General features: G+C 40.7%; 1 protein-coding gene across 3 annotated transcripts in view; it reads left to right on the top strand.

The window, feature by feature from the left end:
• The window catches only part of grb10b (growth factor receptor-bound protein 10b), a 64,504-nt gene that overhangs the window by 22,939 nt on the left and 16,079 nt on the right, over positions 1-25,486 (top strand). For 2 of the 3 annotated variants that reach the window (XM_026185943.2, XM_026185945.2), the window contains exons 3-5: positions 1,397-1,493; positions 9,427-9,709; positions 11,604-11,748. In XM_026185943.2, the coding sequence (XP_026041728.1) occupies positions 1,397-1,493; positions 9,427-9,709; positions 11,604-11,748 (525 nt within the window). The remainder of the gene's footprint in view (positions 1-1,396; positions 1,494-9,426; positions 9,710-11,603; positions 11,749-25,486) is intronic. The other variant, XM_026185944.2, reaches the window with a different exon arrangement.

The raw sequence follows: 25,486 nt of genomic DNA on the forward strand, positions 1-25,486 counted from the left end.
TTCAAAGTGACTAGATCCTCTTTGAACTGTTCAACAGTCCTGGTTAGTGGGGTTTAGATGTCAAAATGCTTTAAAACTTCAGCATGAGAATAATAAAGCTTGTTATAGTGTTTACATTACGGTGTAAAATCAGTTTTGATTAGGAATCACTGCTAGCCTCACATTTGTGTAACAAGATAAAGATTAAATGTGTTGTTGCCATCAAGCACTGCGCTGCAAGGAAACAAATTTAATGAGATTCACCTAAAACCTTAAATGTATTAGCAAAAGGCTGCTTGTTGCAATGCTTTTGACCTGTTAACTCCAATGTGGGGCACAGACTCCATTATAGTTTCAAAAAACAATAAAAATAAAAAAAATTGTGAGGTGTGTTTTTATACAAAAAAAAAATCTAGTTCTGCCTGCATTGTCTGTACTCTAAATGAGACAGAACAAGCTACTGTAGCAGCTTTTATTACAGCGTCAGAGGAGGTCTTGTGTGCTTACAGTGAGTAGTGATGTTTTTCTGAACACTGTCCACCCAGAACGTTCTGTTCCCTCTCCTGCTGTGTCAGGTCCTGTGCGGGACGCTAGTCGGGACACAGACGAATGATAAGTTGCTCTAGCTGTGCCAGAAACAAATCTGAGACGAATATGTTTACACAAATGTACATGGTCGCTCCTTTTACTCTGATTTTTATTTTATTTCTGACTTTTTGAACAGTTTGTCCTGACTGGACTGCTTCAAGCCAGCATAACAAAGGGCAATCCATTTATAGCTTTTACTTCCCCTAAAATGTTCTTAGGAAAAAAAGCTGTTTCTGTTTAGTTATAGCTTCGCCTTTTAAAGTGCAGCTCTGCAGGAAAAATGATTTCCAGAAATGGAATATACTATTCAAAATGATATATGCGTTCATGTATAATCACCGGTTCCTATCAGTGGTTGTTTCTGTTGCTTATTTTGACAGTAGACCAGGACAAACGACCCTAACACTGGCACTTTAGAGGGCCTCGTGTTGTGGTTTCACATGGAAATGATGGCCACCATAAGATTATTCTACATGCTTGTGAGAAAGGCATATTTAGCTGGTTGCAGTTTGCAAACTCTGCGCCAGATGCCACTAATTCCTACACATCGGTCCTTTACGTGATCGAACAAGTTTCAACAAGAACGTGCTCCACCATGTGGGCGTTCAGTTCCACAGCATGAATGGTTAATTTAAAAATAAATGAATGAAAGGGGAGAGAAAACAAAATTTGCATTCAGCTGACATTTAAAGGGGTAATATACTGGTGATTTTAAATGTTGATCATGTTTAGATAATGCATGTTTACATTGGCTACTTTAACAAAGTTCTAAGCAACTCTTTATTATTTGTTTTGTTTTTTTCTGTCTTCTTGCTTCTCTCTCCCTCAGCAGGAAAATATAGACCGGTCTTCCAATCACAGACAGACTGATCTCATTGGTCCAAGATTTCAGCAACCGGCCAATCAGAGTTCTCCTAACCATCAAGGTTGGTCCTTTTTTTTGTTTTGTTTTTTACCTGATTGCACATTTAAAATGTCTAGTTTTGGGCATGTTTTGGAGCTTGTCATTTAAGACTGCATGCTATTTAAAATATACATAAAATAAAATACATATCAAACATTTTTCCATTGCCATTCTGTTCACGTGTTGGTTTTGGGGGTGTGATATATATTTGGGTCTCTTCCGCTGTCAGCACTTGAGCTGTTCAAAGGATGATGTGCATGGACGCAGGGTGCTATTATAATTACACTGTCTATGGAATTGTGCCATACAGGGCTCATCCATGACAATCGGAGCATGAGATTTAAACACAATATTGGCTCAGCATGGGAGGTAAGGGTGGGGAGTCTGTGAGGACTCAACCAGTGAATTAGAACGCTTGTCGCTGGCATGGGAAATAAATGGAGCAGAAATTACATTGTCATTTTTCAGGATCATCTGGGATAGAGGGAACTGAGGACTGGAGAGGCAGATGAATGGAGATGAGTGTCACTAGGCGATATTTTTGTTTACACACTCGGAATATCTCTTTGTCATGCTTATTTTACAGTTTCATACATTGGACGACAAATTATTACAAGAGCTCCTTCAAGCACTTTAACACTCGATTGGTACATCTGGATTTTTAGTCGAATCACTGTACTTGCTGACATTATTAAGCTTGTTTTCAAATAACTATCCACTTTTATCCTTTTTAGCCCATTAAAGTCACAAGTATTCACAAATGAAACAGTACAGCTTTGTTGGACAATGGCCTTTATCGAATCATTTGCAAGCCAGTATTTGATTTGATGAAATAGGAGCTGCTCTGGATGATGTTCTCAACATGCAGCTGTGCTAACCACATTAGGTTATAATTAATTTAGTGTGGAGTTGAGTGTTTTGCACAGCTTATGTTGGTCCAAGTGCGTAACCAGAAAACTGACAAGACCACATTGTCCAGTACCTTAGCATCCCACGTGAGTCATCTCGTGTCAAGGGCTCAGAGTGTGCTAATTCCTTCTGCTTTTGTTGTTTTTCTCCATGTTCGCGTCAGTTTAGGGCTGGGCGATATGACCCAAAATTCATATCTCGATATTTTTTAGCTGGATGGCGATATAAGATATATCTCGATTTTTCTTTTTAAAGCCATAAGTTAAGAACAAAAAGAGAGTTCTTAGTCACACTGTGTCCCAGATGTCACACGGGCACTTTTATTTACATACAGCGTAGATATTACTCAAAAATAAATTATCAGCATTTATTAAATAATCATGGTCCATAAATAAAAGAAAATAATGTTGTTTTTGTGCATAACAAAAAGCTCACAATTGTGCAGTCAAAATGTAAACTAAAAGACGCTGAGCATAATAACAAAGACAGATTTCACAGCTGCTCCACGTCTCTGAACAGGTGCCATTTGTGGTCCTTATACACACACTGTACGTATCACTCCGCGAGGCTCCTCCTCTGTAGCCGTAATTCTCCGACAATCCATCAAGCGGTGCAGCTCCGTAGCTTAGCAAAGTCATATTAAAACATTTTTTGACAGATTGCTGAGCGCTGTGTACCACATAAAATCGGTTCGCGGTCAGTAAGCACAACCAGAATTCATACATAAGGCGCACTGTCGATTTTTGAGAAAAGGAAAGGATTTTAGGCCGTGCATGTCGTTAGCGTGGTTAGCTCGCTAACACGTTGACGCCATCCAGCCCCACGCACGGTAACTCGCTAACGGAGATTTTCCGCTTTCATCTTGTCATTGCCTGCAGGTGAAGCTATGGGGGAGGGGGAGTTGTGTTCAGTGCAGGAGAGGCGAGGCCGAGTAACGTTGCGTAGAGACAAAAGTGGACGAAAGAGAGGCAAACCTGCGGCTCCACAAGTATAATTATAACGTAACATAGATTATATCGATATAAACGATATTGTCACATCTTATATCTCGTATGAAAATATATCGATATTTTTAAAAAACTCGATATATCGCCCAGCCCTACGTCAGTTATTTCTCTGGTATAACGGAGCTTAATGACAGCATGTGTTTTGACACAGAAAGTTTTTTGTGTGTTCTGATGTATCTCTGACAATAAGGAAAATCGGCATCTTTACAATCTGAATTCTTGGGTGTTATCTCATATTTTGGAATTGTTCTGACATCGTTCTCTCCTTATGAAGGCAAAAAAAGACCCATATTGTCTAACACATCTTAAACGTCTTCTGTCATAAATACACTTTGCCGACTGCAAGATGAAATCCTCTGAATGTGACTATGTAAAGGTTATTTAATAGTAGCAGTATTTATTGGCCTTTTTGAATCCAGTGAATGTAGCAAAATGCCATCTGCCACAAGTGTAAGATGTTTGAGTCCCACATCTCTCCACTTTCGCACCACAGACCCTCACTGGTAAACATGGATGTGACCATTGTTCCTGGTGGTGGTGGGGGCATATCTGTGATGGGTATGCAGCTGCTAGGCAACAAATCCCATCAATGCTACCAATGCAACCAATGCAGTTCAGTAATCTGATGGCGTGGCTCCTCAAGGGGTCAACCAGTCAAGATCTCAGGCTGGAAATGAAGATCCTAGGTCTTCAAGTTATGCTTGGTATTTTTAAGGAGGATGTGACAGACGCACCATTTTAACAAACAGCATTTCACCCAGTTCGTGTGAAATTCATTCTTAGGTCCTGTATGTATTATGCCTAAGCTCTGACACTTTGGCTTCCCACAGAGATATGTCAAGGTCATCCCAGCAGGGGAGTGACAATGCTAACTTCTCACTTAAGGGGAAGCTAGTGGGTGGAGGTTGAAATGCTTTTAGCAAGAGCTACATCAGTGTGGCAGCTGCAAAGCTTTTGGGTTTGGGCTTTTGTGTGCAGGCATGCAGAAAAGAACAAGGGTGAATACTTGGTCAGACCCCAAACATTGAGAAGGTGTGTTTGGACGTGTATAGCAGTGTGAGAAGATTTGTGAGAGTGTAACAAGGGATATTATATTATAATTGGCCCTGTGAACCATATAACTCTGTGGCAAGCCTAACACTATTGAGAGATTAACAGTGGTCAGCCAGCTGATAGACCATCATCCCTCTAGCCAGATCTGCGCTGTTAATTATCACTCTAAGCAATTTCACCCACTTTTCCTTTTACATATAATTCCCACTCAGATGTGTTTCTGATCCTCTGTTCACTCCTGTATTTTCTTTCCTTCAGTTCTTGTCCAATCTTCCCCCTCCTCCTCCTCTCCTCCAGTTTCATTCAGACCCTATCCCACACTCCCTCCAAATCAGGAGGCTTGGCCCTCAGTGGGTGTTGTCACCGGAGGTATTGTACTCCCCAGTGCAGAGCCACGCTTAACAGTTCAGACTTGGCCCGTCTATACTCCCCCAATCTCTTTGAATGTAAACCCCTCTGCTGGGCTCGTATTCAAATGCTGTTTGTCCCTCAGTACATTTTTTTTGTGTGTGTGTGTGTGTGTGTGCAGTTGATGTACTGTATATGTATATATTCCCCCTTCTTTAGGGTTGCGGCCCTTTTTGTTTTCTTAACTAGCAGGAATGAATAAAAGATGAAAAGGCAGCATTCCTGGAGAGCCATACGTGTCTGCCATCATCGCAATAGTCTTGCTTTTGTCCACGTCGCTCTCTCGCTAATGATCCAAAATATTCAAAACGGATTTTATGCAGATTTTTGTCAGGTCCAACTAGTTCAGTGTGTTCTGACTGTATTTGGCGTGGCTCAAACAATAGAGGGTGCTTGGGCTATTTTTACCCCTAATTTAACCTGTTATGGGTCCTATGAAGAGGAGGGAGGGCAGTAAAGATGTCAGAGGAGGAGGGGAGGGAATGAATTCCACTCATGGGAGAAGTGAAACGATGAGTAAATGAGAACAGTAATGTCCGTGTTGGTCTTGGAGCGGTCGAGGCTTTATATTTGGATCTGACTTCTCCAGTGGAGTTTAGGCCGAGTTCTTTAAAAAGAAAAGGGGAAAGGATTTGGTTATTATGAATAAACCAAAAATATACTTATCAAATATGACAGTTAAAGCAATTTGCTCAAATGGAGCTTAAATAGTAACCCAGTGCTCTTCAAATGTAGAAGAAAAGCACAGTAACTGAACCACCTCCACGTGGATGCACAGTCTCTAAGATGATAGGATCCAGGATAATCGCACCTCTTAAAGGACTAATTTAGCGAAAGGATTAAGTAATGAGGTACTTGTTACCTGTGCTCATATCCATTTACCGCTCAGTATTAGGACTAATTTCTGCCGCTAGTGATTTCCTTCCTACCCATTCTGTTGTGTGATCCCTGTTGCATTTGTAAATACTTCCTGTGAGGAACGGATGAGGCTGAGTCAGAGCCTGTAGCTGTAAGATTTTTAACCGAGATGCCTCTCGGGTGAATACAGCTTTAAATAAATCCTGCTATCTGTTGGTTCTTTCAATCTGTTTTGCTCTGTAAACTTTGCGCATGGTGGTGAATAGGAGTGCAGCAACTGTGTAATGGCTTTCACAGCGAGGTTCAGTGTTGTTTTAAAGCTCCATGCCTACAACAAGGCTCATAACATGGTAGTGATGCTGTACATTAAGCATATGCATCAGAGCTGCTACTTGTCTCTTTCTTTCCTCCCTGTTTTGAGTCTAAAGCTGCAGCTATGTGTGCTTCCTGCTGCACGAGCTGCTGTGATATTTTATTAGTATATTATAATTTCTGTAATATAGTGAGAGCACATGTGAGGATAGATATAAAGGTTTGTGTCATTTCTCGTGGCTGCCAAAGCCAAGTATCACGTGTAGCTTCTGTTTTCTGGGCTGTGTCCAACGACGAACAATGATAGGCTGCTTCCCTCTCCAGATCTTCAGAGTTTAAATCCTGTGCATGTGTGCGTGCCTGCCTGCATGCCTTCTGTGTCATCAGTCTGTCTGCCTCACGCCACGGAGCATGACGCATATCTTTGTTTGTGCGATTGTGACATGCATTGGTGATTGCGATCATATGACTGATAATGACGCACAAGTCTTCCATAGCTGCAAGAGTTTATGGGTGGTGTTTCTTTGTATGCTGACAGTTCCCCAGAAGCCATACTAGGTCGGGTACATGCTCTCCCTACCTTGAGGGTCATGTCGCATCTCTGAAGAATAAAAAGGATAAAAGTAATTTTTGAAATTTGGTCTTACATTTCATGTAGATTTTCTAAACTTTTAGATATATGTAGATTTCCTTTTTTAAACAACAGGTGCAGCATGCAGGTCGTGGTGCTCTGTTCGATATTACAACTGTGTTGTCTGTCCTTAGTCCTGTGTTTAGCCCCGTATGCACCCTGGATCCTGTGGCATATAGGTCTTTAGCTCTCTAGGCTATCTATAAGTAGCTGCTGCAGCTTATCTGTCACTATTTATACCTGCAGATTAAGCGCCAGCAGTTCAGACACCTGTGGTGCACCTTCCTTACATTTTGTTTTAAGGAAAAGGTCCTCAAAGGCGACACAAGTTTTAGCAGGTAGCTATAGCTAGAGGCAGAGCCATGCCTTTGCATGTAGATTTTTGCGTGAAGATACTGACTCACTAACCTGTGACGCCTCTTGTTGTTTAATCCCTCCTTCTTCTTTTTTTTTTTTTCTCCCTTTTTTTCCCAGAAGAGGGAAAAAGTGGCATTTCCAAAAGAAAAATGGCCCATTGCCAGACTGGTGCTCACTTTGAGGCCAGTGCTTTTAAAACTACATTATTCAGATTACAGTTTTCCAATGTAAGCTTTCTGATGAGTCATGGGATTTTTACCTGTGATATGACACCTGCATGATCCAGCTGTCAGGTGTGCTGCACTCTGAGTCAGCAGGGACACGACGTGAGGCATGTGGGGCTCATTTGAATTCTGACAGCAGGCCGGTGTCTGTTAAAGTTACAATGTAGTATTAATTTACATTCATTAGATTAGTATTTTTTTTTTCTCAAGTATACTGGGTATAGCCTAAGGTTTTGTGGATGCAGGAGGCGGCTGGTGCTAACAAAGCATCTGTATTACTTTCCATTTCATTTAGACTTACCAATTAGTTACTAACAGAACTATGATCTAAAGCTGACGTGTGCATATTCATAAATGAGCATAGATGTATAATCCATCCACATAAGATTTTTCACAAAGGGCATCTTCACTGCTGAACAAGAAACTAACAACCTCAGTGCTTCCTAATCCCAAAAGTCTTCTGGTCCTGTGTTCCAGGGATGCAAATTTAATGTAGTTTTTGAAAAATGTTTGTTTTCAGGAGTCTCAAAGCTCCTTTCCTCATCCAATTAGTTTGTCTCCCTCTAGTGGTTTGCATTTGTGCAACAGCACGGTTGGGATCTCTACAGAGACCTTATGATAAATTCATGGGATAGATTTCTTTTTCATAATGGAGAATTATTAATCACAAGCAGAATCACAGCTGCGGCTTGTAATTTAAAAAGAGCAAAGTTGGGCTGTCAGTTTACCCAGATGCTCAAACTTTCACAGCATGGAGCAATTAGACGAGTTTCCCTTCAGCTGAGCTCACGTCAGGCTTTGATAAAACATGCTCCTGGAGTCGGTTGAAAAATTCACTTCATGAATTTAAATGTGCCTGGAGGTTTTCGCGAGGACTTTGAAGATAGACACCTTCTGAGAAGAATTTCACATCTTTCTTTTAAAGACATTTAAAAGCTGAGTGTTTGAAAGCTGCCCTGAATGCAGAGCAGATGCTTGCAGTGCGGTGCCTTTACATTGAACCCCAACGGTTGGAGCTGAAAAGTGTCATGGGCAGGTTTGTGCTTGTACCTGATCTCCCTGGAGATTTGGCTCACAGGGCATTACGGTGTATTCAGTTGAGATGTTAAGATATTCCTGCTGATTGAGCACTCTGGCAAAACTGGCAACAAATCTGTGCGCGTGTCTGCGTGGGCGCTTGTGTGTTGTGTATTTTCTTTCTTTTTTTCTTTTACCTTGAGTTACTAGTGCAAAGGTTCAAATCCAGGCCACAGCTAGATGAGAAACTGAAAGGGGAAAGTGGCTGAATACTTAATCATTTTACTGTGTTTTAAAATAAGAATCAGTCCTATAAGTCTGCAGCACTCGCACCCCCAACCCCACTATGTGTTGTTGCACTTACAGGATACCTATTATGCTGATTTCCACCTTTAGATTTTTAGGTATTTGGGCACTTGAGTTGTCTGTATGAACTTTTTGAACATGGTTTTACAGCAGCTGCTCTATTAGCTGGAGCGAGTTTCAGCTGACGGTCACAGTTGCCGATCTTTTAAAGTGGGGAAAAGTATCCATAGATGCCAAAATTGTTTCTACCAGGCTGTGAACATGCTTTTAAATGCTAAAGTTGGACATTTTAACACTGAGTTTATGGGGGCTGACTTTTTATTTTTAATATTTATTTTGAAGTCTCCTCTAAAGGAACTTTTTTTTTTTTTTTTTTAAACTGCGTTGGCTGTTTTAGCTCCTATCACTTCAAGGCCCCCCACCCTGTAAACAAGTATACGGTTTTAAAAAAGGAATACAGAAAAGGAGTGGACTGGTACTCATATAGTGCTTTTTAAGTTAAGCACTCAATTCTGTAACTAAGCACTTTAAACCTACCTCACACACTAATGAATGCACAGAGGCAAGATGCTGAACTCAGCCAGGGTTTGAACCACCACCTACCTTCTGAGTGGTAGATGATCCACTCTACCTCCTGAGCCTACAGAAGAGCTTGGACCGATCTAAAACATATGACCATTGGCCCACAGTGCAAATTTCACATACACGTTATTTGAAACCTCAAATTTAATATGCGCACTGGTTCCCTTTGGTGTTTGTCGATTTGTTGTAGTTCTTTTCATTACACAAGCAGTTCATGCTGTTACTTTACAGGAGCTCATGTCAGGTTAATGCTAACTCACAGATTTGTTCTGCCATATCTGTGTCTTTTAGAGGATGATGTCGACTTGGAGGCCCTGGTGAATGAAATGGACTCTTCACTGGAGAGCCTGTACTCGTGCAGCGGTCCACAGACAGAATCGACTCCTCTGCTGCACAACGGACAGACCTCGACGTCACACAGCCACCACCATCAAGCACATCAACACAACCAGCCACGGCAGGGACAGCACTCACACGGGATAAGCCACATCTCCCCAGAGCCGCCCTCCTCGTCTTCAGACTCGCCTCAAACCGGCCTCCGACGGTCACAGCCGATGCACATCAATGCTGTCAGGTAGCTGCTCAACTAGTTTCATCTCCTCCAGTTATGAGCTTTCTGTTTGTTTGTTTTTTTTGCTTGATGTGATAGTAAACTTAACTTTCAGTGTTAAGAGTATGGGTTTAAAGTTCGGACTGGAGGAAACCTATAAAGAGAATCTATTATGCTGCCCCCCCCCCTCAATTCTACATGGCCAAAGTTTCAAATTAGGTCAGTGTAAGTCGTTGTAATCTTCATAAGCCAAAGGCTCAAGCTTCAGACTGCTCTAAATATTTGGTTTTCCACAGTGACGGCAGAAGCAGAAACTCCATGTACCTCCTGTTCAAAACTTTTGTGTGTGAGGCACAGCCAATCAGATCAGAGTTGGCTTTACAGAAGGGGAGAGGGTGCTAAAAATGCTTGTTTGAGGCAGTAGATGAACTGAGGGGCTTTAGTAATTAACAGGATAAGAGGAGTAAGCATGCTTTTAGTCTGTGATGTGTGCAAAGTAACTTGGTAGTATTCAAAGTTAAATGTGGAGCTGGATGGGCGTTCAGGCTCCATTTAATCTGAGACATTAGGTTTCAGTATATGTTACACCATCTTTGGGCATCTCATTCATCCTCTGTTAACTGTCAAGACATGTGCAATCATCGCCCTAAAATAAGTAAATTTAAAAAAATGCTAAAAACAACAGGGCTATAACTGCTCGTGCACCCACAGAATCAGCAAAAGTGTGGTAGTAACTTCAGCCACAAACTTCTTTCAGCCTCGTATTATGCGTTTGCCACATGCGTAGCCACACAGCAAGACTTCAAACCCTTTTTTTCTCTTCAAATTTCAAAAGAGAATTTTCACTGTACACCATCATCCCTCCACACCCACTCGATAATTGAGCATAACGGTTCCTCCTGGCTCCCGATCTGTAACCCCTGTATGACCCGTTCCTCCCTTTCACTCCTCTTTTACATCAGCCTGCAAAGGCGAGAAGAAGATTCTCATTTATTTAAGTACCATGTGCATATGTCTCTTTCAAATTAAACCGTGCTAACCCGCATCCTCCTCGAGGCTGCACTCATACACGTTGGGAGAATAGAAGTATAGCTGTGTGCATGCACCGCAGAGCTGGTGTCAGCGCCCATTACTCGCCTTTGGACTATGTGACAATAACACAGGAGGGGAGCATCAGGTAATGGAGTATTCTGTCTTATGAGCGCTCTTTTTCAAACGCACAGAAGCAGGCCCTGAAGTTCTTATTATTCAGGACTGACCTCTAGATAACCCTGTTCTCCGGCTCAGATGGGACGACATCAAAAGGCCCGTTCCCTTTTGAACTCGCTGGGTTCTTCGGAGCGACAGAGCTCGACTGAGGAAGAGAAACGGAGGCTAAGCAGTCTTCCACACATTTATTTATTTGTAGTTATTAAGCTGGGATTCCACAAACAGACTTGCCAATTTAAAAAATACTGAAAGTAATGGTTGATTGGCTGTCCGATAATAATTTGAGTCTTACACTGCATGTGCCAAATTTATATATTTAAAAAAAGAGAAATCTGCTTTAAAGCGATGTCTTGATTCGTCATTGATGTATTATTAATTGAAAAAAATTAACTAGCTGGCTGGGGTGGCTCTGTGATTTCCACTTGCTTCGAGACTGTTCATTACGAGCAGATCAGACAGAAACGGGCATGAGGCTGAATACTGTACAGCAGAACTTGATTAATTCTAGCCGCCTTTCCTGCACGTATTTCACAGCTGTCAGCAGCTCTGTTTTAAAGTTTGCTTCTAAAAAGGCTGTTCCAGGTCATGGACTTGGACTAAAGTTTGTTTTTGTTTTTTTATAACCATAATAATAAACATAAGCTTAAACCAAAAGACATGCTCTGTTCATCAAACCACTTTACACGTCTTTATCCGCCTCTTTCTTCAGGAGATTGCAGGAACAGGAGCAGCAGCTGAGGACGTCATCTCTCCCGGCCATCCCCAACCCTTTCCCTGAGCTCTGCAGTCCAGCTAGCTCACCTGTCCTCAGTCCTGGGTCTCTACCACCTGGGGAACCTTCCTCGGGCAAATATGTAAGTAAAATTCAAGTTGTTTTTTTTTTTTTTTTTCCGCCTCTTTTTCACCAGTTTCCGCCACTTAAAAAAAAAACAAACAAGTATCCATAACTCGAAGTTTCGAAATATTTTGTTGAAATTTCGACTTATTAACTCGAAATTTGGAGAAACATAACTCAAAATTTCGAGTTACTTTTCTCGAGTTAGCTCTGCCAATCATTAAGCTACGTGAATGAGGTCACTTTCTTGTTACCCGGAAGCATATGGCGCAGAGTAACGCGCACTCAAAACCGCATCGCAACAAATTGGCGCTTTCGTGTGCACGTTTGCTGATAGCGACGTCATGCGATTCAGCTAATAACACAAGGATTTCATTATGTTTGAAGCCACGCTGAAAATACTCAGCAATCTGTGGATTCATGACTGGATATAATACTGGTAGCTTAGCTGTAGCATTTGTAGCTCAGGGCTTCAGCTTCCGGGTAACAAGGAAATGACGTCATTCACGTAGATTACTGATTGGCAGCGCTAACTCGAAATTTCAAGTTATGGATCCTTTTTTTTTTTTTGTGGCGGAAACGGGCTTCCATACTTTGCATGTTAATCTCTTTGCGTTTGGATGTGTTGGATCAAAAACATTTTTTGTCTTATTGTTTGGGAGAGCATGGAAGACTTTTTTTTCCCCTCTTGAAGAACTGGATGTGACACATTCACAGACCCTTGATTTATTTTCATGTTGTTGACTGAAGCACATTCGACTCAAAGTGCTGTATTTGTTTTGAAGGATGCAGATTTTAAATATTGTGAATCATCTGTATGCTAGCCATGTCAAACATTTGGGAAAGTCTCCTGGCTCACATCTGCCCTGTGTTTTGCTCGTCTGAGGCATGTTTATTGCTTGCATGTGATGACACTGTACTGTACAGTGCACATGTTTTCAAGAGGGTTTGCGGCTCGATTTAAGGAAAATAGTGAGATGTGGACTGGAAGCGTTTGTGTGTGCGTGTGTGTTTGTTTGTGAGCATGTGTACCTGCACACATGGCTGAATGTTGGCATGTGTGTTTGTTATGTGCTGACAAAGATTTAGGGACTCTTCTGTCTGTTCCTGGAAGCTGGAGTCTCTCTATTAACAAGGTTAATGATCTTCATATGGAACCAGCCAACACTGGTTACAGTAACATAGCAGTTTACAGTAATATGGGGGTGGACTATTTCTCATAAATACTCTGGCTGCAGCTCCTGCCTGTTCTGGTACGAGATCACAGACTCTAGTTCCAGCTGAGTCGTTCTGAGCCCTCCCTCAAAAAACAAAAGTTGTGTGGAAACGTTCTGAGCTTGAAATCCTAGATGTGCCATAAATCCAGGTACCTTGTGAGGCAGCTGGATTCTCATGAGATCTGCAAGATTACGTCTTGCCCAGTGTGTAGCATATGTGCTTGTGAGTGAACCACAGTTGAGTTCCCTGGCATCCACGGCTGTGGTTTTGTTTTGTTTTTCTTTTTTGTCTTTTTTTTATTTTATTTTTTTGTCTTTTTTTGGTGTGACGACAGTCAAAAAGGAAACAAGCTGGACTGGTGTATACTGCGCTCTAGCATCAGCTATAGCAGAGTTTCTCTGTTTTTGTAATAGACAAACAAAAAAGTTTCTTTCCCTTAACTGGTTTTGAAAGAAGTTGAATTTATCGTCTGTTTTCACTGATACATTTTATCTAATTAGTTTTAAATTATAAAAAAAATGTTTTGTTTTATTTATTTATTTTTTGGTCTGGCTTTTTCAAAACTGTTCCAGACACTGCTTGCCAAGCTCATCAGGTATCAAACACACCTTGGTAAATCATCGGTCATGCGGTTAAAAAGATTAATGTCTCACGAGGACTTTGAGTTTCAGATTAAATTGCTAACTGTGCAAACATTTTGTCTGTATGTTAGTAAAGCAGGCGTATTGGGTAAATATTCGAAACCACTTTATCATAGTGGGTGACTCACTCTGCATGTGAATGTTTTTGATGTTTTTTGTTTTAAAATACACATATTAAATTAAATATTCTATGCAGAGTGTAAAGTGCGGTCTTGGGGAATGTGGAGAGGAACTGGAGTTGTTACAAACCAACAGTTTCCACTAACATTGAAGCAGAGCTGCGGTGATCTGATGTGTTGTTTGTGCCGAGCATTGTAACAAGCAATGATTTAATAAAGCAGCAAAAGATGAAAGCCTGACTGATTATTAGACTTTTTTGTATTTTATTTTAATTTTATTTTTTATTATTAGACTTTTAAGGCATAGACCAATATTTGGTGGTGTGTGGTTTGTTTTGTTTTTTTTTTTGTTTTTTTTTCTCCTCTCCAATATTCAGATACATCTGGCAGCATTTAGTTTTTCCCAACACAGCTGGACATAAACTGGGCTGGGGTTGTCTTTGTAGGAGAGGAAATTGTTGAATGCCTCAGGTGGACAAACTCTATTTCCACACCCATAACATGGTTGAAGGGTCATCTTTACTTTTAATCTTTTAAATTGTAATTTACCGACTGTAATTGCTGCTGTGATTCATTAGCAAATGGCTAATTACCAGCTGATGATATTGGCCCTATGATAAATCAGTCTGGCTCCTATTACTGTTGTTCTGTATATGACAACTCCAAGCTAACGTTTTGTTTACATCTTTCACGCGCTGTGTAAACATTTAATTTCATCATGAAGTGTTTGTCTTGTGAGACTGGTTTGATTTTAATTATGAGAGATCTGTTTGCCAGTCATAATTGAAGGTTAGCATGACGTGCTGAATCTCTGCTATACATATACTGAGACTGTAATAAACCTTGAACATACCCATAAAGATAAACAGCCCCCCCCACAAAAAAAAGGCCAACAGGACCTTTTGCAGGTTTTTTACGGATCACCAAACTTTTACAAAGAAGAGCAACTATGGAAAATGTAACTCCTTTTGTGTGTTTACGGTGTACACACTTTTGTAAACATGCAAACGCGCTATGCATCCGTCCATGCATACGGGTATATTTGTTTTTTAGATACATGTGTGGCTGCATTCACAAACGCCTCTTACTCTTTGTGAGTTCTGTAAACTATTTACAGCACTGGCACTGTCTATCCATTGTTGATAGCAATGGAAAGTATGTCTCATTGGAAATTTGATTCAGCACCTTTCCACTAAAAACTCTCCCATGGAGCAATCTCATCTCACACCAGTGCCTAATAAGGGGGTCCAGTTTCGGAGACGATGGCACCACTTTCTTGTGGTATAGTGGTTCAGATCCATAAAGAAGAAAGTGAGTTGTTTAGGTTTGACATGTAGGATGGTGAGCATGTAAATTATTGCACCTACTTTCTACTTTATCATTTAAACCATATGTGCCCTGTTGTGTGCCTTTTTTCTTCTTTCTGCCCTTTCTTCTGTCTTTGACATTGTCTCTGTGTACTCATCTGCATGTCCTCCAAATACTAAATTAAAGCAGCCAGTCTGCTGTGGAGAAGTTTCTGTTTAGTTTACAGAATTTTCCGACCTCCAGGCGTTTTCTGACAGACTCGTACTTCTGTCTTTCTGGTCCTCCTTACTTCAGCCCTTGGCCTCCGTGCATGAGGATGTAGTGCAGGGCTGTCAGGAATCATTGGCCACGCAGTTTGACACAGCCATATGATTCGCAATTACCCACCCAGCCCCCAAAAGCCACCCCATCCCAACCCATTCCCGTTTTCCTCCACTTAATTCTCAGCTCTCCTTTCACAGGCTTTTTTTTTTTTTTTTTAACTGTACACTGTGAAATACATGGGCTAGTGTTTTCTTTTGTTTTGTGTTTTTATTTTATTTTTAATGAACAGAGATCAAATACAGTGTTCGTGTAAAGCTTTAGTCAGTGATGGTGCATGAGAATCATTAAAATAGGTTATTTCAAGAGCTTCTGGATGATCAACAAAGCTGAACTATCTAGTTTTTTTTTTTTTTTTTTGTAAGATCACTGACACTTAACTACTGTGGCATGTTTAAAAGCGTGCATAGGTACTGTACATTGTATTACTGCCAACATGCTTTTTATTTTAGGCAGTTCTCCGGCTACATACATGTACCCATTGTGAACCATGTAGGACAGCATGTATGCTTGTGTTATGGGAAATCCTCTAAGAAACAACAGTAGTGTAGTCATTGCTTGGTGGATGCTGTGCTTCCATAGTTGTCCCATTCATTCTGGAGTAAAAAGCAGTGATATGGTCACTGGATAGCCAGATTTTGTTGGCTTCAGCATACCCTGTATGTCCTGTAGCCCTTTACTCCACATTATGGCAGGCTTCTCTTGTCTGTTTCACTATCATCCCAATGGGGGGGGGGTGTTAAACTGCATCTGTCCTTTTCTCTCTGTCATCATCTCTTGTTAGGTCTTTACTCCAAGCTTTTAGTCATCCAAAGATCCACTTGGTCTTAGCTTGGCCCTAGTACTTCCAAGTGTGTCCTGTGACAGTTAAGTTCTGTAGATGAATACTCATTTGCACATGATGATATGACAAACCCAAAATAGCTCATAGTGCCAGACAAGCTGGGGAAGATTGGTTGACACTAATAATGTGCAAATGGGCTTTTGGTTTTCAGTGTCATCATCATGTCCAGTTGAGCAAGTCGGATTAAATAAAATTGTAATTGCTGTGTTTTTTAGGCAGATTTAAGAAAACTGACAGTCTAAAATTTCATCAGTGTTCTAGCATGAACGAACACTGGCTATTCTTCAGATATAATATGTTCAGTGTTATAAAAGTATTGCATCTGATTATGTGTTTTCTGAAAGATAACAGAGCCTTGCATGTAAAATCACCATCTCTATGCAAATATTGCATCTGGAAATACAGGCCACTGACTAACACTGGCCTCACAGCCCATTGCTAGTTTCAGTCATTATGCAAATGTGCTTTTTAAAAGTTTTACAGTCAGTTGAGACGGCACAAGTCACTTGGAACGAGTGAGGAAATGTTTCTCCCACTGAAAACGCTACGTCCAGATGAATAGAGACAACTTTTTTTTTTTTTGGGACCTTGCTACATGCTTTTATTTGCCTTTTGCCTTTTTCCTTTAGAGATGCCTTCATGGCATAGTTTCAGAAAAGTTTTGCAAACATTCCTCAAATATATTACTCCACATTGGCATCATGACATCACAAAGTTCTTGCAGATGTGTTATCTAAACATCTGCGATGTGACTCTCCCATTCCACCACATCCCAGAGGTGCTGGGATCTGGTGACTGTGGAGGGATAAAGTCATTGCCATATGCAAGAAATCCTTTTGAGATGATCTGACAAATTGCATTATCCTGCTGGAAGCAGGATTCGGCAACTGGAACGGGTGTTGTCAGCAACAGTACTCGGGTAAACAATGCTCAGTTGATAAGTCCATGAAAACATCCCCCACACTGTTACCCTTTCCTGTTATTTATGCCAAATTTGGACCCAACTTCCTGTATCTCAAGGCTGATCAGGACAGGCAAAGCTTCTTCACTCTTCTGTTGTCTAAATTTGGTGATCATTGAATTTTAGCCTCAGTTTTCTGTTCTTAGCTGATGACCTGAAGTGGACTTTGGTTATAACTAGTAGTTATTTTAGTTGCTGTTGCCACCGGTTGAGGCATCCTGGCCTCCTTCTTTCCTCTGACCACCTGCTTGTTCCAGAGAACTGCCATTGGATATTTTCCCTCTGACCATTTTTTGTAAACGCTAGAAACGGTTGTGTGGGAAATCCCAGCAGATCAGCAGTTTCTAAAATACTCAGACAGCCCATCTGGCACTAAAAACAGGTTACTAAAATCACATCAATTCTGATGCTCAGTTTGTGCATGTCAAGTCATCTTAAAAGTTCAAAATTCACACATTTTATTTAATTTTTTGATTGTTTGTTTTCAAAATAGTGATTAAAGAAGCTTCAAAATAATGGAGACTATAATAATATGTAATAGTTTTACAAGGTGTACTGTTTATTCCACGTATAAATGGATTGTCATTTTAATAAAACTCAGAATTCTTAGACGTCCGTTCTGTTGGTTGGAGGAGGAAAATAAACATAACAGTATTTAACCAGAAACAGCTGATGTATAAATAAAGGACATCAATCCATCCCACCTCTCAGCACTCAAACAAGGCATTCCCTGGCTGTTGCTTTCATGAATGTTGAAAATGCTCCAGGTCAAAGGGCAGATTTTTCCATTGTAAACTCAGAATGGAATGCTGCTGATGCCCAAACTGTTGGCCTTAATGTGTGGGAACATCTGTGGCTGCGCGCAGCTGTGCGTGTGTGTGTGCGCGCATGTATGCAAAAGTAGAGGTCTGTTGGCGAGGAGGGTCGTTTTTGTGTATTTGCACATTTCTAACGCACGTACGGCTGTCTTTACGATAGGGGATCTGTAGGTTTGTGAGTGCTCGACAGTACGTTTATGTGCGCGCATTCCCGTGTTCTGCAAGCCACACTGTGCAGAGATCAAAGGTGACGCAGCGCCAGAAATCTGCTGGCTCACTCTTCCAGCTGCCAGCCTTGCTTTTAAGTGGATCTTAAAGTAAAACATGGAAAACACACACATACAGACACTTGTTGTATTCTGCAATCACTGGCGAGTTACATTTATACATTTGTGGTGTACGTGTGTGTGATTTGTACTGTTTATGTCTTTGTGATTATTTGTAACTCAGACTGGATGTTTTATTGTGCGTGTGTATAGACATGTGTGTTTGATGCATGTCTGCCTGTTGGCCTCATTATTCCTAACATTATATCTAGCCCTGAGCTCAAAGTGATGCTTTTTGTGGCAGGAGTAAAAATAAAATGCAAGGAGCAGTAACCCTTTGTGAGAACTCGTATGCTGACTTTCTTATTATTATATCTGTGAAATGTAATGATTAACCCAAGTAATCAAAGAGTTTTGCAGTTTATTTTTTTTAATTTTCTGCTTTGCTGATGTAATCGACTGCATTAAAACATATCCCAATAGCTCTCATATTAACCTCCTGTATGGGCGTGGCAAAGTAAATGTAATGTTCAATGGTAGGATTATCTTTTAAAGAAGGAACCTGAAAAGGCAGAAGTACCAAACAGACACTTGGGTACACTTCTGAAAATGTAGAGCAACCCAATGAGACATTTGTCCTGCAAATTCTGTGTGTATACACAATGAATTAAGTGAGTGGATTTGCAGTATTCAGTGCTGCAAAATACAAATTGTTTGGCACCCGCTGAACAAATACAACCTGGAGGGGAGCCAGCCAGGTTGCGGTCGAGTCTGGAACATCTCGTGTGTCAGCACCGCATTTATCCCGAGCCACTAAATGGAAACATGTCTCGGCCTGCTAGTGCCACACATGGATGAACGGGCACAAATGTACACACACAGCCTGTTTAATACACTGGCATGATTAGTTGGAGTACAAACAATAATTGGGACTCGGAACAGAGCAGCTCATCTTATTTCACAGCTGTATTAATATCAAGGGAAATGCTTAGAAAATAAAATGACCCACCATAATAAAGACCTGAGATGAACTTGGTTTGTGGAAAAATGCAAATGCTTTACAAGTCTTGATCCAGCCCTCGTTTATTAATATTATGCTTCCAGCTAGACTCATGTGATCATTACTTCTCAAAGTCATTCAAAGTTTTTCTTTGGACACTGGTGTTTTCTGTCCAATCATTATGGCTGCCCATTTTCACTTAACACTGCTGACCTATGAATCATTAAAGCATAAAAAATTAACTCGTAATTAATCCCCAATTCTAGAGATGAACCAGTGTTGTCTGCATACACACAACTTGGGGAAAGAACCACATTTAAATTGTATCTTTAGGCACATTATTACTAGCAGCCTGTCACACATTTGTTTCATTTCTTTAGTTGAATCTATGGGAGAAAAAACATCCAGTTTGACAGGGATCAAGTTGTTGCTCTTTTGCACAAACAAGGTGATTTCCAAACTGAAAACCTGACAAATCTTTGTATTGTTTGAATTGTATAATACAATTTGAGGAAACTGGACAAGTCAAAAACGACAGAAGCGGCAGGCCTAAAAAAACAAACCCCAAACCATCTACAGCAGGTGGACAGCTTCTTAAAGTAATTTCTTTCAGAACTACGAAAAAATCCAACAAAGACCTGATATTTGTTGAAGCATTGTTGTTATAAATACTTAAAATAATCCCATATCAGCCATGGTGCTGCAGTATGATTAAAAGCACATAAAGTAGAGCAATAAAGATTAAACTGGAGGTTCGAGATAAAGTGTTTTAAGTACTTTTATTTTGAAGTTCAAGAGAAAGCGAGCAAGAACATGTTCGTTCTTGAGTAAGCCCAAGAATGAAGCTAGACTATCACTAAACCGGAAGAGACCTCCAAGTAAATACTGATCCCTTTTCATCCCAGCATCCCTACTGTTTCATCAAAGACTTATGTTTTAGTGACGGATTTAGGAGGCATTTACTTTTTGGTGAGATTTTGTCCTTCCTTGGGGTTTTGGAAGAAAGCTCCAAGCGTTGCATATAATTGAGTTGTTTTTACTACCTCTCAGTATTAATTTTAACTGAATAATTTGTCTTTTAATGGGAGCATGGTGAGACCACCCAGGCACTGGAGGATGATACACCTTTAAGGGTCCATCTTTCACTCCTTGTCCCCGAAGCAGTGTAAGATTAGAAGCCACATTTCTCCCAGCTAAAAGGGCGGGATCATATTACTCCCACAACTAATGGGAATCCCTGATACTGTTTGCTTTCTGCTCTGTTTCTCAGTCTATACGTGATGGTCTGTGTCAAATATGTGTGAGAATACTTTCATTCATCAGATTATGATAACAGCTTAACGTGTAGTGCATGAAGCTTAACTAAGTATTTTTACATCATCAGGCCTTTTCTAGCACAAGGTTTTCAGGGAATGTTTTTCTTTCTTTTCTTTCTTCTTCTTGCACACATATTTCAAGGTGTATGTACATGTGTATGTATACACATGTCCGTTTGTTTATATCCGTGCGTCGCACATAGACAGCTGTGTGTTGCTGCCTGTAGGCATTTTATCTGGCTGAAGCTGAACAGAGCTGTTGGACTCATGTAGGTCATGAAGACTGCATTTCCCTCTGTCCTAGCCTTCCCCCGTTCGCTCGCTCTCTCCCTCTCTGTCTCTGACTGGGGAAAGTAGGACAGATCAGATTTCAGAAACTGCTGCTGTGGAAAGGCAAAAAAAGGAGAGAAGCGACAGGAGTATGAGGGAGGAAGAAATTAAAAGCTGCTAAGAGGGATAATTTAAGTATTGTTAAAGGGTTTTTTTCAGTTATTTATTACATGAATTTGTTGCTAAGTTATGCTTTTAGTGTAAAAAAATGAAACCATTTATCTCCCTAGATTGCAACAGACTGTTTGGATGTTTACAGACGGTGGTTAGCACTGTTGCCTCACAGCAAGGAGATCTTGAGTTCAATTCCACCATCAGGCCGGGGTCTTTCTGTGTGGAGTTTGCATGTTCTCCCATGTTTGTGTGGGTTCTCCCCGGGTACTCCGGCTTCCTCCCTCTGTCCAAAGACATGCACTTAGTGGGGTTAGGTTAACTGGAAACACTAAATTGCCCATAGGTGTGAATGCGGGAGTGAATGTGAGTGAATGGTTGTCTTTGTCTCTGTGTTGGCCCTGTGACAGACTGGCAGCCTGTCCAGGGTGTGCCCTACCTGTCGCCCTATGACAGCTAGGATAGGCTCCAGCGCTCCCTGTGACCCTGAAAAAGATAAGCGGAAGCGAATGGATGATTGAATGCCACTAGAACTGCTTTCCAAATCGAGGAGACGGCTCTTAAGTAAAAAATAAATGGCATGGAAAAGCCAGTTATGTTCTTTTGTTTGTTTGTTTTTTTTTTACCTATAAGCATCCCTTGGAAGCTTTAACTTGGAAAAATGTAGACGATAGGGAAAATGACAAAAAGAAGGGAAACGCTGAAATCAACCAGCCTTCAGACCAACTTTTTTTCCCCATTGCTTAAAGACTCTGATCCAAGAAACTTAAGAGACGAGTGCTCGACTCAAAAAGCTGGCAATGGGATTTGTGTCAGCAATGAGAGAGAGAGAGAGAGAATGTGACAGACAGACACTGTGATCTTGATGTCTCCAGAGAAAACTCCCATTATTGAGGACAGTTTGTACAGAACGGAGGCACATGCTGTGATTCCTCTGAATGGGAAATCGTTGTTTGTACTTGCCTGTTATGCTATTAGTCTCTTTGTTTTTTCTTCAATCAATCATGCTACAGAGACCTGTAGCTTCCTCTCCCTTCTGTAGCGTAAAAATGTAGTTAGATTTTATAAAATTGTATGAAATGCAAATGAGAGGAATACACTCACGTCAGCTGGTCGTTTCAACTTTCTTCAGGGTCACAGTTCAACACTGTCACTGCTTGCCATACAACAAGTGGACCATTCTTGGTTTAGTGCCAAAATCATACTAATGATGTCATCCTTTGTTCATCCAATTCCACCACCCCCTCATCTTGCCCTCCTGCTGTAATTGGACAGTGTGTCCAAATCAGCAGTGGTCTGAAAGCACATTTGCTCCCCAGGGTTTGATGGCAATCAGCCCTGGTGCACAATTAAGCATTTACTGCCACTTCTAATCCTGTTGGTAAAATATTTGACTCCATGCGGGGTGTTTCTCAGCAGGTAGTCACAGTAAATAGGGGGACTCCGTTCTTGCATCGTGGTAACCCAGTCTAGATGGCCTTCACTAAAGCGTGTTGCCATAAACTGTGCATGTTCAACCAATTTTTAATAGTGTGCCACTAAAATTCAAATGAACATTAGTAAATTGCATGGATTTTTACATTTTTGGGTAAGCATAGTTTCCTCTAGTTTTCTTATCAACTTTTTTGGCATTAAAAATACACAAAATAACTGACTACGCTGTAGCTGTATTTCGGCAGTGGCTTTCTTTTGTAGCACGTACTGAATGAACAGTTCTGTCTTAAGTTTACGAGAGACAGAAGTAATGTAACGGCTAGCTTTGAACAAGACCCACGCTTTAAAAAAAAAAAAAAAAAAAGATTACACATACCAAATAAACACACTTTTAATACATGTTAAATTCAGTCACGTTAATTACTTCTGTTACCGTGACCACATTTTATTGCCACTCCTGTAAACTCGTATTATTGTGTTTCTGTGGTTTAAAAATAATGCATTTAAAAACCGGGGCTGTGAGTTTTCCATTTAAAAGAAACAATTTGCTTTTAGAAAAGCAAGACTATAACAATGGGGTTTGTGACAAATAGTCAAATTACAGTAATTGTAATTTTACTTGACACATTTATCAAGTTCATTTAACTTGGCTGCTTTTATAACCCACTAAACTTGAATATGACTTTGACCTAACTAATAAAGTGCAGATGGGGTCTGAGGTGCTTTTAAAATGGCAACTAACACTTTAGTTGAAGTCAAAATATAACGTACCTTCCCTCTACCTTCATATTCCTAATATTAATTTCCTGTGGCTGTTAAATACTGTTTCTTATCCAAATGTCTGACCTAAATTTTTGCTACATGGCCTGCTTTGCTAATTAAATTTGACTCAGTTCGGTTCTGGAATCCTCCAAGCTTTAACTTTGGGTCTAAATGGGTGTTAAGACTCCATTGTTTACAGACAGAGCAGGCTCTGTGGGCTAACTAACTGCCCAATATAGAGTGTATAGTCTTCTTCCTGGCTGCACAGTGGCAGAGATGGCAGCTTGCCACCATACTTAAATGTGTACAGTTACTGTGCACTGTTTCCTTCTTTGCTTCTCTCTATACATCAGTCCTCTTCATCATCTTTTTTCCTCTGTCTGTCTCTTGTCCAGTAAACCTTTTTTTTATTCTTGCCTTCTGGACTTTGCCCTATCCTGGCTCTGCTAAGCCCAGATAGGCCCTTTTATATCTTGGGTCTTAATTTGATGCTGTAATTGGATGGTGAGGGACCACTCACTATCCTTTCTTAGTGAGTCAGCAGAGTATTCTTGGCTAATGCCTCCCACTTATGCTGACTACAGGCATTGACCAGGGATGGCCAATTGTCCCAGGCTCATTCAGGTTTTTGTGCCTCCATCTCATCATCCAGACGTCAGTTTCCAGGAGCGCCCTGGACCACACACAGCCCTGCATTACAGTCAGAGGGGCTTTATAAGGCGTACTTGTTAATGGGAATATGGAACTAGGGTGGGTCGTGTGAGCCAAATCAGCCTATCAATGGCTACAGTTCTTCTCTGGCAACATGAAGGGCTTTTGTAAAACAGAGATGGCAGTTATACAGACGGGTGGCAATTAAAAGAAAAACCTGAACCCTTGACCCTTTGCTGGTAGTTTTTGTCCACTTGTGTGCTTAGAGGGAAAGGCCACTGAAAATCACTTTGAAGTTGACTTGACCTTTAAGAAAGCCTTTTATCAGTCTTCAGAGCTCAACCTGTAGAAACACATGTGGGATATTAGACCTACATCAAAGAAAATAACAGTCGGCACCATCATCAACATGACACAGCAAGGCATATTGAAGCTATTCTGGTGACCTAAAGCCTTACTAAGGCAATACATTCAAATGTTTGCATCAGCATTGTTGCGTCTTCACCAGGGTGTGGGGGGATATCCACACTAACTTGCACCAGGTGTTAGGGCTGCACGATTTTGCATAAAATGAGAATCACGATTTTTTTGGCTTAGAATTGAGATCACGATTCTCTCACGATTTTCTTTTCCAGTATAAATATTTATTGCACTTATTAACTGCACATCAACTTCGTAACAGTTGAGACTGAACATAAAAACAATAAATAAACATAAAACAACAAATGTCTCACGTTTTGTTGTTGCCGCAAAATGTTGTACTGCTTGAAATTCCGTCTCCACCGTTGCTCGGCGCTGCGTGTATAGAGCAGGTAGTGCAACAATAGAAAAATAGTTGCGGGACGGCACTGTGTAGCGTTTGTCTAGGGTGTTGATCATTTTCCTAAATCCCTCGTTTTGCACAGTGTTGATGGGAGCCATATCTTTGGTCAGGTGATAAGTGATAGCCTCCGTAATTTCTTTGTGCCTGTGGGAGTTCGACGTGTATAGGGAAGCGCTGTATAAGGTTCCCGTTATTGATGTTTGGGTGGTTGACCGGGACGGATTTTCTCCTGTCACTTTCTCGTCATCCCTGACGTGCTCTCCGTTGTTTTTTCCCTGCTAATTTTAGCATCACACGGCACAGCTTCTGTACCACGTGGTATAAGGCTCCGCCCTTGTCATTTGTTGAGCAGGAAGAGTGAGCGCTTGTTTTCTTGCAGATTACGTCCCGGATCAAAATGCCGGGACGTCGTCGTCTTTTTTTTTTTTTTTTTTTTTTTTTTTTTTTTAAATCGTTGTCATTTGGAAATGAGATCGCACATAAGTATGAATCGAGATCGCGATTTTTCTAACGATTAATCGTGCAGCCCTACCAGGTGTACAAATTCCCACTGACAAAGTGGTTTTGCATGGTTTCAAATCCATTGGATGTTGAATTTAAGTGCAGGAGTTTTTAATAGTCAGTGTTCGCTTGCAACACCTGCAACATCCACAAATGATAATACATGGACCCCTTCCAAAATTACAAAGATAAAACTATTTAAAATATGCATAGTTAAAAATGCCATAGTTAGGTAGCTCATGTAATCCAGAAGGTTGAGATCATATTAGTAATGACAAAGAATAATTGAGACATTTTATTTCTAATTCATCACTTATCTTTGATTACAGTGAA

The sequence above is a fragment of the Astatotilapia calliptera genome, chromosome 11 (assembly GCF_964374335.1).
Source record: "Astatotilapia calliptera chromosome 11, fAstCal68.1, whole genome shotgun sequence".
Lineage (NCBI taxonomy): Eukaryota > Metazoa > Chordata > Actinopteri > Cichliformes > Cichlidae > Astatotilapia > Astatotilapia calliptera.